Below are 13,097 nucleotides of genomic sequence, written 5' to 3' on the forward strand. Positions count from 1 at the left end.
TTACAGGTACAACACTTGCGTAGGTACTATATCAAACTAATAACAAAGTTCTGAATTATTCTATGGTTATATTAATTATCATTCCAATAATTTAGTTAGTGAAACATCTACCCACTTCTCAAGATACAAAGTTTCTCAAGGATGACAACACATTCTGTAATGAGCTTTCGTATTTATCAAAAACCAGGAAAAGAAGAAACTAAACAAAATGATGAGATTAACATTGATACATACTCGTGCGATTTCTGGGTGCTTCGCACCTGCAGGACCTCCTAGACACGATGGTCCAATATCCATCAATGTCTTTATGGTATCATTCTCAAACTTTCAGATGGCCTATCTAGAATTCTCATAAAAAAAAAACTACAAAATTGGATGCGAACTCTTGCCTTAACCTTTTAAATATTTGAGCACCAGGTTCATGCCTAATGGTTGACTGAAGAAAACATGAGCAAGGAGTTCAGGATGCAAACAATCATTGACGAGAAAATAGGGCATCCTCTACACACTTTTGTCACTGAGTTGACAACAATACTTGACAACTATGGAAATAGTTGATAAGCTGTTGTAGACGCCATCATAAAAGCATCAAATTTATAGGAGTATCTGCCGATGAAGGGCTTAAAACATACTGAAGAATTTCAGAAAGGGATTTAGAATGGTCTTTCTAAGATCATAAAATCAAGAACAAGATTTGGAACTTGCAGAAGCAAATCTCTCACAAACTCAATAATGATGAGCTGATGAACGTAATGATGACCACTCAGAAAGTAAATGCAAAAAGAGTAGAAGAATTATGCTACAAGTCACAACTTATAAGAAGTAACTTCATTCCATGACTGTTGAGGAATAATCTCCAGCATTTGGAGATATATATATATATATATATATATATATATATATATATATATATATATATATATATCCCTGTCAAAGGAAAGTATGGATACTCCACCACCATAATGTCTGATACACAATAATATTGTATTCTTACTCGTACCAGATACAGTATCTAGGAAAAGAATAGGCATCTATAGGATCTCTACAAGAATAAAATTTTCATAGACCTAGAAACGCTTTGCACATCCTAGGTAGAAGCAATTTAATGCTACAGGTTACAGCCAGGAAAAAACCAGCCATCTTCACTTCAAATATTTGATTGATAAGGGAGCACTGTCGATCTGCACATATGATAAATACTTAAATGTACAATGATCCTGTACATGGTTCATCTCAAGATCCAGTGTGACACGTTGATTGTGTCTGGAAATGCATAGAGTGGAGTCAATGCTGAAGCCATGTTACGTCAGCTTGAAACCTTCTCATCGCGCAGACGCATACCAACCTCTCCAGGCTCAAGCAAACATCCTGTCCATTTACATTTAGTTTACAGGCTATTAGGACTAGACAACAATCCTAACGAGGGGCAAGACCCACTGTAGAGCACTCAATGAAGAGGAAACCTGAAAGCTGTCATGTTCGGGGAAAGAGAACCCATTGCTTAACTTAACAAATGGATAAGCTATTAGTGTTCATAATCATAACTAATGGAAAAGTTCTCACATGGTAAAGATATGGTTTCCATGAAGAACAAATCCAAGAAAGAACGAGAAAGTCTCATTTTAGAATGTAAAGATGAGATAGCAGGATAATAATAAATGCATTGCAGTGGCAAACTTCCTTTTTCCCCCTGTGGGTACAAACTTCAGCTTTTGAAGAACTCTGGACAAGAATAAAATGCTACTTCTGAATAATGCAAAAGAGGAGAAAAACTTTTTTTATGCCATTCAATAAAAACCATACCTTTATGGGTGAAAAATTTGTGACCACAGCTGTAAGGAATGCCGCAAAAATTTAGGCTCCTGTTTACCCCCCTTGAGAATTTCATTATTCTCAAGAGAGATTCTCACAAAACTGAAAGAGCTGTTAAAATCAAGTACTGCTTCTCAGCAGCAGTCATATCGGAACAATAAGAATCACTAGTTGCAACCAATCCAACAAGAAGCTGATATCACCAGTAGCTGAGCTGGTGACAATCTTTTCTGCATGTGAAGATCACGTGGCTGGACATAAAACTTAGGGCTAAATTGTCCAGCTTCGATGCCTTATTGACCAATCTTTCCCATGGGCTATCGAGGAGCAACCAGGTTGTCACTTGCTTTATAAAATAGTTTCTGCTGTACATAAAACATCATGTATCCTTGTGCAGCTGTCACAACTCCGTCACTAACTTGAGTAATCCATGCATCATCACATTTAAACCACTGATCACTGAGCCTTAGATAAGTCACATAATGGCCAGCATCAAGTTTACCTGCATGGGTAACCACTGCAAACAACTCGAACTGTGGGGATAATCCGAAGGGATATTCTATCTCATCACCATCAAAAGAAAAGATCCTGTTGCCAAATCTGCTCCTGATGATAGAGGAGGACAGGTATGGGGACATGTCCAAGGAAAAAGGGAATTGCAAATACCTATCCACCTTTCTTGACATATTTCTAGTTGATGAATGTTCAAATCTTTTGATATGAAAACATGAAACCAGAGGGAGCTTTCTTATGGACATCTGCTTCAGGGACTCCTGCCTGACTTTACAGTGTTGACAGTAGAACTTCTGGTCAGCACCCAACTTTTCAGGCCTCGTAAAGCGATCTAAGCACCCCCTGAGAGTAGATATTCCCAAGCTTTGACTTGATATTACAGAATCAGTCTCTACGTTGCAATTATAGGACTTTGAGTTGGTCATTTTTCCAGATCCATGACTTGGTTCTAGATCCAATGAGATATCAACACAGGGGTCGTATGTGGTAGATGTGAAACCACAGACAGTACATGTCACATCGGATCTTAAAATCCCTGAAAAAACTTTATGTGCAATACAACCACAGTCTCCATGGCCTGCAACATGAGTCACATTCAATCATTAAACTTTTTAATTGGGGTAGACAAACTTTAGTCTCTATAAAACTATTTGATAGAAATGACTTCACACAAAATAGCCATATTGTTTTTAGATGCATTGTACCCGAGCTCTTCATGCACAAAGAGAAAAAATTACAGTAATCTTAATAAATCAAACCATATAACTGTTCACTGATTAGATACAAGGATAGAACTGTCTGCAATGTCATGGTTCAATCTTCAAAGAATGTATGCATGTGGGGACACACACACCATGATTACGGGTGTATGCATACATGCACACAATGTATTAATAAAATGTAAACGGAATTTAATGATACTACAGCTAGTGGAGACCGTATGTGTGTGTGTGTGTGTGTGAATCTTTTCTTTTCCTCTTTTTTATCAAAATGTACAATGGAACTCTGACGTAGGACATAGTACATACCATGCCACTGAACCAGCAAAAATGACTTCCAAGTAACTTCAATGTCGAAAACTTTTACCTCCATTTCGAATATTGGATTGAGAACGCTCCTCCCGTTCATGGATTGCATCAAGCATTGAAATGAAAAACTCGTGAGCATCTTGCTGCTCATAGCTTGCAAGATTTGCTGCGTGTTGCCACCAGCTGCAATAAAAGAATAACTTGTAAAAGTAGCCAATGGAAATGTATAAAATTCAAATGTAAATAATCCTACATAATGAATCCAACATGTGCACGAACTTTGATGAAAAAGAGACACAAACAGCAGATTAACAAAATTCATGCTTTAGCAGTATGAAGCATTCATGCTTTAGAAGTATGAAGCAGCATTAAGCCTTTCAGATCTCCATGCTTCCACAGCCATCAGTCGATTGACCAATAGACATCATCGGCTCGCTTGCATGGAGGGTGCTAGATTCTGGGACGTGCTTCTTCACGCTTCCTATGTTTATGCAATCGTTAAAACTTCCAAACTCTCTCTCTCTCTCTCTCAGCATTCAGAAGCCATAACCACAGCTCTTTTCAGTATAAAAGAATGGGTAAACCGAACACCAACAAAAGTTCTTATAACAACATGAGACGAATCGAATAGACTTCCACTTCATATCCTACATCATTGGATTTTCAATGGGATAGAATCAGCCTGCACCCACCACGCGAGCGAATATTCACCCAAAAATCAAAAAGAGAAAAGGCAAATATCTTATGAGAAACGAAGACACATAAGAATGCGGAATCCTAAAACAGTATCATAATCATGACTCCTTGTTCAATCATACACGCTGGCCCAAATATTACCGGTGGTAATTTTAAATAAAAAAGAGGAAAGGGAAACTATCACATCAACGGAAGGCAAGTACGGGTCTGGTACAAAGGCAATCTAATGCATTAATGTTGCAGCATCCACTCATCATTCCAAGATCCAGCAAAATCGACGGAAATGTAACACAATCCACATAAACAACCATCAAAAGATTACAATCCATCACCCAAATCGTGTACACGTGCGAATCTGCACGTGCGAGAGAGAGATGGCACGCTTCGGACGACACCCAAGTAACCAAAACTCCAGACGCAGGGATCAAACTAAAAATACCATGATTTCACGAACAACCAAGATCCAAATATAGCACGCAAATCCAATTTTCTATTAACGGATTGTTCTCGGAAAAGCATGCCTATCCAGAAGAAAAGCGGGATAAGTTGTGAAATCAAGTTCACAACTAGATGGAATTTCTCAACTCATCCTCCTTTTCTGGACAAGTGGAAGCACCCATAACGCCCCCCTTTACAGAAACTACAGCCACCATGATCCATGGATTAACGTAAACGGAAAAGAAGAAAAAAGTATGGTTTTTTTGTTCAGGAGATGACGATTCACCTGTAGAGGAACCTCGCCGGACTGTAAGGCGTCCGATTAGTGGAGAAGACGGCCGAGAAGATTGTGTCCAAGTCGCAGGCGAGGCACGGCCGGGCCGCCGTCTTCGTTCGGCAGGCGTGGCGGTTGTGGCGATCGCTTAGGAAGTAGTTCCTCAGGGGAGGGGTGTGAAGCAACGCCTGCAAAACGGAGTTCATGAAGCAGGTGTTTCCCAGATTGCTGAGCCCCCTGAGACCCCACGGACCGCCGTCTTGGGCGGAAAGGGGGACCGATCCCCTGCCCATCAACGCCCTCTCCCGCGAATCCGGCATCCACGGCCGGTAATCGACTACCTTCTGCCGCTTCCTAAGGGTGGTAGCGCGGATCCCGTTGGCGGGGTGCGGCGGAGGAGGGGACGAGGGCGGCAGCTGCTTCGGCGACGGCAGCTCAGTGGCGGCCTTCTGAGCGAGGACGACGGTGGTGTCGAAGTCTCGGTCGTAGACCTGGTCGCGGCAGGCGCAGCAGAAGAGCTCGGCCCGGTCGACGTCGACGGCGATCTCGTGACCGGGGCGCGCCTGGGCGTGGGCGCAGGCGTGCCAGGAGTCCGGCGGGCGCCAGCAGGAGACTGTGGCGCAGATCAGGCAGGCGTAGAGCCGGCCGGCATCGGCGCCGCAGGAGTCGCAGCGGGGGACCTCCTTTGGGTCGCGGCGGATCGACGCCCGTCCCGGCGGTCGGATCCGCAGGCAGCGCGCCAGGACGCGGAAGCCGTTGAGGCCGTGCCTCTCCCTGTAGTCGGAGAGGTGCGCGCACGGCCGCGGCGACGCGATGCCGTGCTGGTGGTGGTCGGCGGTGGTGGTGGTGGTAGCGCTGCTCCTGGTGGCGGACATCGGGGGTAAACCCTAACCCTAGGCCTAAACCGGATCATGGATCGGTGGGCTCGTGAGAATCCCGGAATTCCGCTAACGAGTTTCTGGAAATCATCAGATCGCCGCCATTCTTTCTCTCCCTTCTTCTTTATCTTCTTCTTCTTCCCTCACACGCACACTCTCTCTCACTCTCTTCCCCTTCGTGGATCAATTGCGGAATCGCGTCTCTCAGAACGAATCTCGCTTCCTGCGATAGGGAAGACGGAGAGAGAAGGGGAAGAGAAGAAATGGGGAGAGTTCCTTTCGCGCGATTCTCGCTCCTCGCCTCGAACTTGCGCGCGCCCGAGAGAGAGAGAGAGGAAAATGAAATTTGTTATTTACTACAAAAATAAAGGGGTCTTTGCTAGGTTGGTGATATTTCTCCTTTGTGGGTGTGATAAGTATTTATGGGATGGCTAATTTGGTTCTTCACTATCATGGATCCGGGTCTAGATCTACATCCAACATTCCTATTTGGATGTAGGACTCATCAAGATCCGAGTTTTTTTGTGCATATATTCGAGCCTTGACTTGAAAAGGGTGGACTCGAATCCATACACCACATTTGGTATAGAGATAAATCAATTAAGGCTTTAAGCTAACTTGGACTTGGATGGATCTCAAGTTGCTATTTGATTACGGTTCTTGATCTAGGACAAGCATGACCCTTTACTTTTTTAAGGGAAAAAGGATCAGAAGCTCAAACCAAGATTTCATAGGTGGGTCTCTATTTGAGTAGGTCTTGATGGATTACCAACTTTCAATAGGTCAAGACTAACTATTTAGTTAAGTAAATCTACTTGCCATGCCTTTGTTTCCTGCATGAGCTTGGCTAAGTTTTAGAATGACTTGTGAGTCTGCGTTAAAAGATGCCAAAGGATTGGGTTTGGGTTGTATATATGATTGAATTTGAATTGGATTAGTCAGGTTGATAGTGATGAATAGAAGAAACAGGCACCAAACAACAAAAGGAGAAAACACAGCCACACGAAAACAAGAATTTTACCTGGTTCAGCAAGAATGGCCTATGTCCTAGATCACACTGAGCCTTCTTTATTGATTGGGATACAAAATAATTTTTCATGGAGTTTACTACCCCTCACCAACTTACTGTGAAGTTGAATGCACAAAAGTTATGAATTTATATCTAAGTAGAAAATATAGGCTCTACACTCTTCCAATAGATAGACCAAATGCTATCTGGTTGATAAACAAATTCGGATTAGCTAGGCAGTACTGCATCTGAATCTGGCAAGTAATCCGACTCTATTGTATATAAATGTATAGGATTAGCTGGTCGAATCCGAATTGCCTTTTTCCATCCAACTCTAGATCCAAATCAGAATCCAATTAGGCAAGATCTGATTAGGTCAGATTCGGTAATGCTTAGATCCGAAGCAAGTTCATCACATTTATGTCCCTAATCTCCATTTTGTTAGCATTAAGGAAAAGTTGCGTTGTCTGGTTGGACCTTGAAGCATTATATATATTTTGTGAAATCTAGTGTTTCCTTCTTCTGGATAATGGAAAAAATCGGCCTTCCTGGCCAAGTTCATTGGTGTAAAGTCATAGGACCCATTGCTCACTAGGCAGTGCAACTGTACAACCAGCTAGACTCCAGCAGAAGGATGCACTACATGGGTTTTGAACTCTTGACTTCCTGTCAACTTGATAGCATTCATTGGATGCACGTACCAAATGAGCTACACTATCATGAAGAAATCTAGTGTTTCCTACCATTCACAATCTAAGTACATTGTATAAAATGTATAAGCAATTAGATGATATTATCATAGTCTTAACACTTATTAAAGTTGATACAAGGAATGTTTGGTTCAAAATCCATTTATTTTATCATCATCATGAAGACTTTGCAAGTCCTATTTATCCACTCCTGTCTATGTAGAGCTACAACTTCTGTCACTTGCTTTGTAAAAAGATATAGGAAAGATAACATAAGAAACCTATTAGTTAAAATGCAGTTTTTTTAAGATTAGAAATGCAATGCATATTACTTATTTTAATTTTAATGGTTCTCCCCACTTCAAAATTTTGAGGAAAGAAAAAAAATCTACTAATCAGAAAATTGAGTTTCCTTTTCTTTTCAAGTTTTAGACAAGAATCTCCTATAAATTTATAAGGGTTTAAATTTGATGCTATTGAAGGCATAGAACTATTGAGTATAAATCACCTTTTTATATTTTTCGATTTTGTTTTTTTGTTGTTCGGATATGGAGAAACCAATCCAGAAGCTTTCTTGATTATCAAGAGTCCTTGTATAGAAAGGATTTCAATGAAGAAAGACTCCTAAAACTCTATGTACTCAATGCCTACTTAATGGAATCTTCTTTATCTGTAAACTGGTGAGAGAGAGAGAGAGGAGAGAAAGCTTGCCCATGGACATAGTAGGCCTGATCAGTCGAACCACATTATCAGTGTTTTCTTGTGTGTGTGTGCTTTTAATTATACTTTTAAAGGATTTCCCTACTTAAGAAAAATGTGTAAAAACGTTATACTAATCAGAGAAATGAGCCTCCTTTTTCTTTTAAGTACTTAGATGGAAATCTATTAGGCAAGAATCTCATATAAATTGTACAATACAACGATTAACTCATTTGATATGAATCACTTTATTACGATAGGCCAATTAGCCAATAACTTGTGAAAGATTATGAATAGTCTCAAAAGGCATCTCTAACTAAAAGATATTCCATATTTTAACCAAAGTTTCCATAGATAACAAAGATTTTCACTGTAATGTGTTTAGGGATGTTGGGGGACAAGGTCTCCACTCCTGCCCTGTCTCAAAATTTTGCCTTTCATCTTCGCCTCCATCTCCGCACGGGTTTTGATTTTAACCTCCATCCCCGGTCTATTCCCCTGTTTCATGTCCTTCATCCCCGGTCCAAAATGGGTGAGGTAGGGCAGAGCCCGTTTCTTCGGTCCTTTCACCAATGCCACCTTCCGTCATTAGAGGAAGGAGGGAAGAAAAATCAGAGTTCACACAACTCGTTAGAGGAAGAAGAATGAAGAGATTAGAAAAAAGGTTTTATGTTAGAGTTAGGAATATATATATATATATATATATATATATATATATATATATAAGATTTTATAATATATAGGTATAATAATAGGGAGTGGGGATGGGAGAGGGCGGGGTAAGTGCAAGAGTAAGTCCATCCCCGCACAGATTTTAATTTTAACCTCCATCTCCAGTTCATTCTTCATTTCATGTCTTACATCCCCGGTCTAAATGAGGTGAGGCGGGGCGGGTCCCCTTCCTCCCTTCGTCCACTGCCATCCCTAAACGTGTTTGGAGTAAACTAGTCCTAGATTAGCATAAATTGCTCAGATATAAATATGTGCATCATAACTATAATAACTTTGACATCAATTTAATCTATTCCATTTTCAAAGATATGGAGCAGAAACCCAAATAAAATTGGATTATGGTGTTATAGATGGTACGTGCAACCCTAAATTATATATTATATATACGTATGGACCTAGATCATCTAGGTAGCAATGATATGCAATATGAGTCTAGACTCTACATGCACGGCCAGGAGGGTGCTAAGGTGAAGGCGCCATATCAAACCATGCTAGTACACAGGTGTGTTCGTAGATTTTAGAGATGGGCCATGTAGGACAAGGTAGTCGCGGGACCCTACCTTAAGTTTTCCTTGCTTCTATGAGGGTTCATCAAAATTTGAGTTTAAACTCTAGAGAGAAGCATTTTCTATTCACATTTTTACGTGTATTCAAGGTTTATATTTTTAAAGATGTGTAGAACAAAAGCTGTTAAAATTAAATGGCTAATTATGCTAGAGTAACTAAAAGTTGATGTGTTAGGGCTTCAATTTTCGTGAATGTAGTTGCTCACCACTTGCACCCAACTACAACAATTAACTATTTGATGCAATTTCCAATCATATTCTTTTAGTGGTGTAGAGGGAGAGATTTATGGTTTTAGTAGAGTTATGACACATGGGGCTCAGCTTGTTTGGTAGGAGCTATTAGTGTACCTCACCTTGTGTTGGGACGTTATAAGTTCAAAACCTAATGGTACATTATATAACTGGTGGGATCGGCCTAAATCCAGCTTGCTTGTCAAAATATGGCACATGACATGCGTTCAACATAAATAAAATAAAAATAACATGGTAAAATAGTGTCTGAAAAAAGTGTATGTACATCTAAGTCACTCCACCTATGGCAAATTTATGTTTATTTACCCCCAAGTTTTTAATATTTAAGATAAGTGCTTCACTTTTTAAGAAATTGCTCATATGGCCACCTTGGTTACTTTTTCTCGGATCGCGTTTGCTAATCTTGTGGGTAAGGAACAACCCCCCCCCCCCCCCCCCCCTTAAGCCCAATAAGAAGATATTTTTTTGACCAAATCTGACCTCGTGGATGTGTTCAACATTATCAAAATAGTAGGAATAGACCCTTGGATCATAGTTTTTTGACATAAAAATGTGTTTTTTTTTTAAATTTGGTGCATTGTACGTCGATGATTTTCCAACCTTTATAAAATCTAACATATACATAGGAAAAACATGATTCAAAGATCAATTTATATTAAACTTAATATATAAATTGCATATGAAGGGTCAGATGTGCAAAATACTGACAAAAATAAAAATATTATATTTTTCACTACGTGTTCCTTTCCCACGAAGGTAGCAAACATTACCCCTTTTTGAACAACCAAAGAAAAACAACAAAAGTATATACACCCAAGAAAAAGATAAAAGGATAAACTTTTTGAACTCTGGAAAATGACAGTTTTAAACTTTTAACGTTTTCTTTACTATAAATTGTTGAATGCCTTCACATCTCTCTCTCTAGGTACAAATGCATGTGGATCTTTATGGTGTGGGTTGTTTTAATCAAATCAGACCCATGGATTTAATATATTCAAAATATAAAAACCCTCTTTAGAATCATGTTTTTTTTATGAAAAAAATGCAATTTTTTGTTCTAAGAAAGTATCCTACACGGTAAGCCATTGATTTTTAAAGACTTATAAAAACCTACCTACATGACTTAATTGAACAATCTAAGAGTCAATTCACATTAAGAAAAACATGTAGATCACATCTATAAAGTTAGTTTTACGAAAAATAACTAAAAATAAAAGAAATGTTTTTACCTCATGTCACCGTTACCAAATGCTTTATATATATATATATATAAAAGAAAGAAAGGGCGGAAAAAACTATGCAAACAGTAACCAAATAAAGCAATTAGCCCCAAGGGGTTTGGCACAGTTGTGGGGGTTTTGGCCACTAGACCGGGGAAGCAGATCAGGTCATGCTGAAAATGAGCGTTTTTGCTCATGCAGACATCGTGGCCGTTTGTTTGCATTTTGGATGAATGCCATGTGGTTTTGTTGACTTTTGAGCTTTTTAAAATGCAAATCGGATGGCCACGATGTCAGCATGAGTAAAAACGCTCATTTTCAGCATGACCTGATCTGCTTCCGCCACGATGTCAGCATGAGTAAAAACGCTCATTTTCAGCATGACCTGATCTGCTTCCCTACAAGGGTGGTCAAGGTTTCATTCTCATGAGTGTCAAACCCCCTTACTTTAATGAGTGCAAAGGATAAGCCCTTGTTCAGTCAAAACTGGATGGCGGAGACAGGCCTGTCATTTGTGAAGCCCAAGGCCTGATTGAAGGCCATGAGGTGCTTAATGTACAAATTTTGTGCCATGTGATTGCACCTGATATGGGCTTTCCAACCCCCAATAACTAAAATCCAAGAAAAGATGAAAATTTGTTTTATCAACTAGTAATGTGCTGGTGCAGTGCACCAAACTAAGAAGATAGAGATAGAGATAGAGCGACCAACTTTTAGAGAAACTGAAATGAAGACAAAGTGAGTCCAACCAGCCACAACCAAATGTGAGCAGGTTAATATGACTCACATAATCTATACCTACCCGTCAATTATTTTGCTTTAAATGGTGGTTTGTAGGGCAGAAGGGGTACCTTTTTTTTTATTTCTGGGAAATTTCATATTTTACTATCTGATGCTGGGATTTTATGGCAAATTTTTTTTTTGAGTTATTTGTTGAATTTTTTATAATGTTATGTTGATGATTTTGTTAATAAAGCATTCTTAGATCCAATTGTAGAAGCCATTGCATAATTATAAATATGCAAATATCCATTTAACTCAGCCCCAGAGGGGTTTGGCATAGTGGGATGGGGCCTAGTCTGCTAGGCAGGCGGTCTAGGTTAAAATCTCATGGACCTCTCTCGTTACGTAAGTCGAAGCATGTCGACTCCCTGGGGAAATGGGATAAGCTCATAGAGTTTTATGTAGTAAGTATGGCTGGCTACGTCTCTAGTCCTGATGGTGTTTTTAGGGTGTAAATGTAAAAAAAAAGTCCATTTAAATCAAATTCAATAATACCTTGATCTTGATCTGAACCCATATCCTTTTTTTGGCTAATCTAACCCAGAACCCTGACATGAATTCCATGATAAAGCCAAACATTAATACATGAATTATCAAAGAAAAAGAATAACACTGTCCAAGTTTTTCAAATGACGAAAAATCTAGAGATTAAGAATTCCCTTTTTTATTTCCTTTGGATTAAAAATGCCAAGAGAATTCTATTCCAAAGTATCCAAACACATCAAATATTTTCTTGTAGCGAAGCACCCTCTACCCTACAGCATTTTCTTTCCCTTCAATTTTGGGTTTCTTCGGGTGCCATAGGAGGTGGATTGATATAAGAATGGGAAATCTCAACTACTCAGAGGTACCCCTGTCGTCCATCTATGGGATGTGTGGCATCCAACCACCATGAATTTGTTTTCATTGCCTAGGCACTATTGATTGAGGGAGGATCGGTGCAATGTAATTGCACACTTTTAGTGCACTGCTGCAACTTCTCAGCCTTGAGGCTCGCAACTGACAGGCCGTATCCCAAAGATGGAGGGTAATCAACGGTAGCGGCATACTAAAAGTGTGCAATCGCATTGCCCCCTGATACTCCTTCCTATTGATTAATGGCCCTGAAAGGACATCTATGGGCAATCCAACCATGATGTTCATCATATGGATGAAGGGCATCAGAGGAACCCTTGAGTACCCTGACCCGACCTCCTTCAGTCAATTTGCATTAACCAACCATGATATTTGGTCATATTCTCTCACTAATGACCCCACTTTATGGTACAAAATAGTAAATGCATAAAAGTGTGTGGATGGAAAATTGGGTGAGCAATTAATGGTGAGACAGGATCCAATGATGGCTAATTTCATAGCCTATCTCATTGTTTTGTCAAAGTCTACACGTCTATCTTTCAGCACAGGAAATTCAGTTTGGATTTTTGGAATTTTTTGAACCCTGTCAGTGCATGCCCAAAGCACCTGATTTTCTTGGCAGGGTGTGGGGTGTGTCCTTTGCCACAAGGTCT

The 13,097-nt window shown here is 39.8% G+C and overlaps 1 protein-coding gene across 4 annotated transcripts; it reads right to left on the reverse strand.

Annotated features, from left to right (window-relative positions):
- Positions 1 to 965: 965 nt before the first annotated feature.
- LOC149842030 (ubiquitin C-terminal hydrolase 22-like) lies at positions 966 to 5,962 on the reverse strand. Of its 4 annotated transcripts, none has more exons than XR_016431028.1 (4): positions 4,774 to 5,962; positions 3,412 to 3,536; positions 1,804 to 2,902; positions 966 to 1,181 (listed from the first exon to the last, which is right to left on the reverse strand). XR_016431028.1 is itself a non-coding variant. In XM_090001254.1 (3 exons), exons 1-3 carry the CDS (start codon positions 5,634 to 5,636, stop codon positions 2,130 to 2,132), a joined length of 1,761 nt encoding a protein of 586 aa, XP_089857380.1. In that variant the 5' UTR covers positions 5,637 to 5,962; the 3' UTR covers positions 966 to 2,129. The 4 variants fall into 4 exon arrangements, 1 of the variants encoding a protein (XP_089857380.1); XR_016431027.1 differs by having other exon boundaries at positions 966 to 1,368; XR_016431026.1 differs by having other exon boundaries at positions 966 to 1,722.
- Positions 5,963 to 13,097: the final 7,135 nt, after the last annotated feature.

The sequence above is a fragment of the Nuphar pumila genome, chromosome 3 (genome assembly GCF_984573655.1).
Source record: "Nuphar pumila chromosome 3, dmNupPumi1.hap1.1, whole genome shotgun sequence".
NCBI classification, from domain to species: domain Eukaryota; kingdom Viridiplantae; phylum Streptophyta; class Magnoliopsida; order Nymphaeales; family Nymphaeaceae; genus Nuphar; species Nuphar pumila.